Source organism: Phaethon lepturus, unplaced genomic scaffold, assembly GCF_000687285.1.
Source record: "Phaethon lepturus isolate BGI_N335 unplaced genomic scaffold, ASM68728v1 scaffold34931, whole genome shotgun sequence".
Taxonomy (NCBI): domain Eukaryota; kingdom Metazoa; phylum Chordata; class Aves; order Phaethontiformes; family Phaethontidae; genus Phaethon; species Phaethon lepturus.
The window spans coordinates 2,166-8,220 of record NW_010517566.1 but is presented as its reverse complement, the minus strand read 5'-3'; the positions used below and the strand labels follow the sequence as shown (position 1 = coordinate 8,220).

The 6,055-nt window shown below is 61.2% G+C and overlaps 1 protein-coding gene across 1 annotated transcript in view; it reads left to right on the top strand.

Annotated features, from left to right (window-relative positions):
* PES1 (pescadillo ribosomal biogenesis factor 1) overlaps nt 1-5,409 on the top strand; it is a 5,933-nt gene extending 524 nt beyond the window's left edge. The window contains exons 3-13 of the mRNA XM_010296444.1: nt 891-1,062; nt 1,289-1,378; nt 2,343-2,459; nt 2,627-2,704; nt 3,114-3,203; nt 3,411-3,541; nt 3,689-3,814; nt 3,986-4,170; nt 4,276-4,415; nt 4,687-4,854; nt 5,323-5,409. Coding sequence (XP_010294746.1) covers nt 940-1,062; nt 1,289-1,378; nt 2,343-2,459; nt 2,627-2,704; nt 3,114-3,203; nt 3,411-3,541; nt 3,689-3,814; nt 3,986-4,170; nt 4,276-4,415; nt 4,687-4,854; nt 5,323-5,409 — 1,335 coding nt within the window. The 5' untranslated portion in view covers nt 891-939. The remainder of the gene's footprint in view (nt 1-890; nt 1,063-1,288; nt 1,379-2,342; nt 2,460-2,626; nt 2,705-3,113; nt 3,204-3,410; nt 3,542-3,688; nt 3,815-3,985; nt 4,171-4,275; nt 4,416-4,686; nt 4,855-5,322) is intronic.
* The last annotated feature ends 646 nt before the right edge of the window (nt 5,410-6,055 follow it).

Below are 6,055 nucleotides of genomic sequence, written 5' to 3'. Positions count from 1 at the left end.
AGTGGAAACCAGTGTTTCAGGGGTGGAGGAGAAGGCTGTAGCGTGCTGCACACTGGCTGTAGCAAAACCTGAGCAAGCAGGGAGTTGCTTGGCTGTCCTAGATGTCTCCAGGAAGATGCTGAGAGCTCCCCTCCCTAAGCTGTGTTTTCCTTGGAAGAAGGGCTGGTGGAAGGTGAATCATGCCAACAGAGTCGGTGAATTTGGTGGTAGTGAGAGAGGAGAGGACCCAGGGGGGAGGGAACCTGCTCTGGCGTATCTCTTCATTGTCTTGGCGGTGCCTGGGACCTCGCTGTGCTGGTGCGGAGAGGGGAGAGAGAAACAGCACTGAGAGACAGACACTGCCCCAACAAGCTCTCTGCTCGGGGGAGGGAGATGGTCTGGGCACTCAGCGGCCATGCTTGAGCTGTGGGGCCGTGTGGTCTCCCTCCAACCACAGCGTTTGAGTCCTGCAGCTTTTGTCTGGGCCTTGTCCATCTGGTCGAAGAGCACCGTGCATTAGCGTGCTGCACCGCAGGCGCGCTTGTCCTCAGTGGGTCCAGGCTGGGATTCTCCAACACTCGGTGCCTGTGGGTGCCCTGAAACCTGTTTACACCCATCCTGTTGGCAACACCCATCAGGGGTGTTGCCGTCCCCTCACCAGGAAGGTTCCTGGTTCCCCAGGGAGCTTCTTGGAGGCCTTTCTGTGACCATGGGTTCCTGTGTGCCCAGGAAGGACACCCTGTCCCTGTGGGCCACCAGCTTTGGTGGGATGTGGAGGAGATGGATGCTCCATAGTGCCCGTTCCTTCCTCATGCGAGGTCTCCACCAGCCCCAGCAGCTTTTGGTGGACACGGGGGCTGGGTGTGATTCCCCCCCCCCCCACGCCCCCTTCTCCTCCTGCCCGGGCATAGGTACCCAACCTTTGTAGACGCGCTGCGGGACCTGGATGATGCCCTCTCCATGTGCTTCCTCTTCTCAACCTTCCCACGCACGGGCAAGTGCCACGTTCAGACCATCCAGCTCTGCCGGCGCCTGGCCGTGGAGTTCCTCAACTACGTCATCGCCTCCCGCTCCCTGCGCAAGGTGGGCGCTGTGGGGAGGGATGGGTGGGGAGGCCCTGGGGGGTGGTGGACTTGTGCCCTAGGAGGGCCCGGGGCCAGCTGGCAGCTTCAGATGGGGAACGAGTCCTGCCAGGCCGTCTGTGAGACTCCTCTGATGAATCTGCTGATGGGGCAAAGGTTAATGAGGACAGGGACAAGGGAGCACCCATGGCCTTCCTCCCCTGAGCCCCTGCACTGTTCCCTGCCAGGTCTTCCTGTCCATCAAGGGCATCTACTACCAGGCCGAGGTGCTGGGGCAGCACGTCACCTGGATCACCCCTTACACCTTCGCCCATGACGTGAGTACCTGCGAAGAGTGCGGCAGGATCCGTGTGGGACCCACGCTGGCTCGCTGCCCCCTGCCCTGTGGGAAGGGCTGAGGGACACAACGCTCTTCTACCCCCTGGGATGGCTGTATGCGTGTTCCCTGTGCCTGGCTGTACCAGTCTCCCCGGTTCCTTATTTCCTCTTGTCAATTATTAAAATGTGCCTTAATCAGCAATTAAAGATTAGCCTGCAGGAATGAGGCTGGTGGCATGAGGGAAGAGGCGAGTCAGACCCCACACCCTCGGCCAGGGTGGCTCTGCCGCGTCCCTTGCGCAGTCCAGGCTGGTGGCAGGGCGAGGGGAGAGCTGCGGGTGTCCCCATGCCAAGGACAGCCGTACGGCTGTGCTGCGCCTTGCCAAGATGCTTGGCACGCAGGAGTTCACCATCACGGCAGTGCCCTCTTGTTTGGCTCCTGGACTTTCCAGGTCTTGGCACAGTTGGGTTGAGCCCTTCCAGCTCTTCGTGGGCTTTGGTACGGCCCGCACTGGGGCGCACCCCCCCAGCTCACCCTCGCAGCATCTCGGGCAACCCACGTCCTCCCCAGCCAGCATTGCTTGTCTCTCCCTTGAGTTGTGGCTGTTGGGGGGCTGACTGTGTCCTTGCTGGGTTTCGGCTCCTTGCCCTGCCCTTGCTCTGCTTTGCCATGGCCTGCACATCTCTCTTGGAGGAGCAGAGTCCCTGGACGGAGCCACCGAGGGCCCCATCTGTGGTGGGATGAGGTGCTCCATCTGTCCCAGCAGCCCTCTTCACAGAGGGGTGGCAGCAGGGCCCTGGTTAGCAGCCTGGAGAGCTCTCCCTGCCCAGGGTCTGCCAGTTGCCACCTCGCTGTGAAGGGGGCAGCATCCTCCTCCCTGTGCAGATGGGGTGGGCCCTTGTCCCTGCAGAGGGGGGTCTGGTCCTTTGTCCTTGCATCCTCACCCTTCCTGTGTGCTGCAGCACCCCACAGATGTGGATTACCGTGTGATGGCCACCTTCACCGAGTTCTACACCACCCTGCTGGGCTTCGTCAACTTTCGGCTCTACCACTCCCTCAACCTGCTCTACCCCCCTAAGGTGAGGCCATCACCCGCCCTGGGGACACACCACACTGGCCTGAGCCTGGCGGGACCACCCGGTGTGGGTGGTGTGAGCGAGCCCATGCTGGAGGGTCAGGGTGGTAGAGGGGGGCATGGTTGGGGGCTCTGGGGTTGGGAGCTGCTTCCCCACCTCTTTCTCCCCAGATCGATGGCCAGGCTGCTGTTGAGCTGAAGCCTGCGGAGGGCAAAGAGTATGCCATGGATTCGGAGAGCTACCTGGAGGTGAGGGACACTGCCGTCACCCTGGCCCGTGGCAGGACCCTGTGGGGCCCTGGTGACCTGAGCACAGACCCCTTCCTCCATGGGGCACTTGGTGGGCAGGGGCTGAGGAGCAGAGCCTGGTCCTTGCCTGGCAGAGGAGACTGGTCCCAAATTCCTTGCCCCCTCATGCTGGCCAAGGGAGGAGCTGTGCTTGGTCTCGGGGGCCACAGGGACCCTCTGAAGCCCCAGTGCTGGGGACTGCGGGGTGCGACAGCACGCGGAGGAGGCTGAATGTCTCTCTGGTCCCTAGGTCTTTTGACCTCTTGCTCTGAGAAATCGCCTTTTCCTTCCTCCGTGAGGCTGCTGCCCCTTTTCCCATCCCCAAAGCGCTGGCTGGATGTGACGCTCTCTCGGTCTCTTCCCGCTGCAGAAACTGTCAGCTCTGAGTGCCAGCCTGGCCCGTGTGGTGGCCCCGACCCACGAAGACGAGGTGGAGATAGATGAGTTCCCGGTGGAGGGGGTAAGAGCCTGTGTGGAGTGCTCAGCCCTGGCTTTGGTTGATCCCATCTGTGGTATGTCTTGTGGCCGGGCAAAGGCTGGCAGGGCCTGGTGTGGTACTGGGAGGGACTGCCAGGAGCATGGGGCAGCGCCCGAGAGCCCTCCTTGCAGAGAGGGACTTGGCAGGGGCTGTTCCTGTGGAGGGGGCTGAATGCTTTGCTCTGAGCAGGAGACGGCGGAGCAGATGGATGCGAGGAAGAAGGAGCAGGAGGCCCTGGAGAAGCACAAAAAGCTGTTTGAAGGGCTCCGCTTCTTCCTCAACAGGGAGGTGCCTCGAGAGCCGCTGGCCTTCATCATCCGGTATGTGGTGGGCAAGCTGTCCCTCGGCAGCCTTGCTAGGCTGTGCTTGTCAGGACTTTTAAGGCCAATCTGCCTGATGTCCTGCAGGCAAGGTGACCCTGAGGGCCCCTCCTGCCTGCCTGACTCCCTGGTGGGTTTTGCTGGCAGGTGCTTTGGTGGCCAGGTCTCCTGGGACAAATCCCTGTGCATCGGTGCCACCTATGACGTGAGCGACCCCTCCATCACCCACCAGATTGTTGACCGGCCCCGGGTGCAGCAGCAGGTTGTTGGCAGGTGGGTGAGGCAGGTGGCCAGTCCCCATCCCCAGAATGGCCACGTGGACTAGCGGGTGTCCCTGGCCATCCCAGGACTGTCGCACGCTCTGTCTGCTCCCTTGCAGCCCTGTGGGCTCCAGAGCCTGAGGTGGGAGGAAGGCATCTAAGCCCATGTCCCTCTGCCCCACAGGTACTACCTGCAGCCTCAGTGGGTCTTTGACTCCGTCAATGCCAAGCTGTGCCTCCCCGTGGCCGACTATTTCCCCGGCGTGCTGCTGCCCCCGCACCTCTCGCCCTTCGTGACAGAGCAGGAAGGAGACTACATCCCTCCTGAGAAGCTGAAGCTGCTGGCCATGCAGAGGGGCGAGAACCCAGGTGATGCGAGGCTCTGAGGTCGGAGGAGTTGCGGAGCCAGGCAGCATTGCTGCCTCAGCGGGGCCAGCGACTGCTCTCCTCTTGGTAACGGTGGTCTCTCTGTAGATGAAGAGAGTGAGGAGGAAGAAGAGGAGGAAGAAGAGGATGACAATGATAAAGAGGAAGAGGAGGAAGATGAGTCTGAAAAGGAAGAGGAGATGAAATTGAAGAAGATGGAAGAGCAGAAGACTCAGAGCAACAGCAAGGTACGGTTCCTGGCAGCGGGGTGGGAGCCCTGGGAGGAGGCAGCTCTGGTGAGCTCAGTCCTCGCTGCTCAGTCCTCCTGCAGCAGCCACCGTGCTTCATGTTCATGTTCATGAGCTGCAGCTCTCGTTCACGCCTGGGACCTGCCGCCAGCTCCAGAGGGTGCTGCGGCTCTTCTGTGGCCCCCAGGGAATGGCGTGGAAATGTCTGTCCCTAGGGCAGGGTGGTGAGCTCCCGGCGTTCCGGGGTCCTGAGCTCTTGAGCTCTTTGCAGGCGCTTCCCGTGAAGGTGACCGCTGGCAAGCTGCGGCTGGAAGACAGGCAGCGCCTGGAGCAGGAGCAGCAAAGTGAGGAGAAGCGTCTGGCCATCATGATGATGAAGAAAAGGGAGAAATACCTCTACAAAAAGATCATGTTTGGCAAGAAGCGCAAAGTCCGAGAGGTACGAACACAGGGCTGCTCTGCACCAAGGACCCTTGCCTGGATCCTGGTGCTAGCTCTTCCCAAATCGGCTTGCAGCTACTGATTCCTAAAGCTGAGTCTTTCCCCATCTCGGGGCAGAGGGAGCAGCTTCTGCTTCCGATAGACTGCATCAGCTCTGGGTTGTTCCTTCTGCCCCTGTCTCTACTCAGTGAGAGCATTGGCCAACGGTGGGCAAGGGTGAGGCTCTACAAGCCTCTTCCCCAGCATCACCAGGCTGTGGCTCCTCGTGCTCCCCCGGGGCCATGGCTTGTGCTCAGCAAGTGAAGCTGCAGCCCCTCTCTGTGCCCCACGCCTGGCCCAGGTGCCGGCAGAAGATGGGTCCATCTCCCCCACGTCAAGCTGGAGGGCTTGGTGGGACCGAGGGTAGAGCAGCCCTTGGTGTCTGCAGACCGGTCTGACTGTGGGTCTCGGGGTGGTTTCTCCACAGGCAAACAAACTCGCTGCGAAGAGAAAAGCCCATGACACTGCTGTCAAAGAGGAGAAAAAGAAAAGCAAGAAGGCACGACGAGCGTGATGGGACCCGGAGGCTCCCCGCAGGGGCTGGCTGCCTGCCGCCTGTGGACACTCTCGCATTTGGGTGAAAAACCCTCAGCTTTGCTCTTGGGACAGAAATGCTAAATTAAAACATTTCCTGTCTGTAAATACACCTCCCGCTGTGCCTTTCCCAGGGCTCCCTCAGCTCCCCTCCGCCGGTGCCTCTGCCCGTCCCGGTCTGGGCTGCGGGATCAGCGTCACAAGGATTGTCCTCTTCGTGCTGGTGCCATGTCTGCTTCCTGACCCGTGGGGCTGGCGAGTGCGGAAGAGCCCAGGGAGAGATCTGGGCTCTTGCGGGTCCCTCTGGGCTTGTTCCTTTTGAATTTGCACAGCCCTGGGCGGAGGCGCTGGGCCCCTGTGGCGGAGCAGGAGCTCCCCAGGGGCTGCCTGGCTTGGCGGGGCGTTGCAGTGTCTTTTGAGGGCTCAGCACGAGGAGCGGGGCATTGCCCCAGCCTTGGTGGAGAGGAGTCCATGGCAGAGTGGAGCACGTCCTCTGGCATCTGCGTGGTACCACGTGGCAGGCCGTACTTCTCTTGTATTTTTATTTTTCATTAAAGAAGGTGACGCTTCCCCAGTGGTGTGTGTCATCTGTTCCCTCCTGGCCCGGGCGGTGCGACTGCATGGCG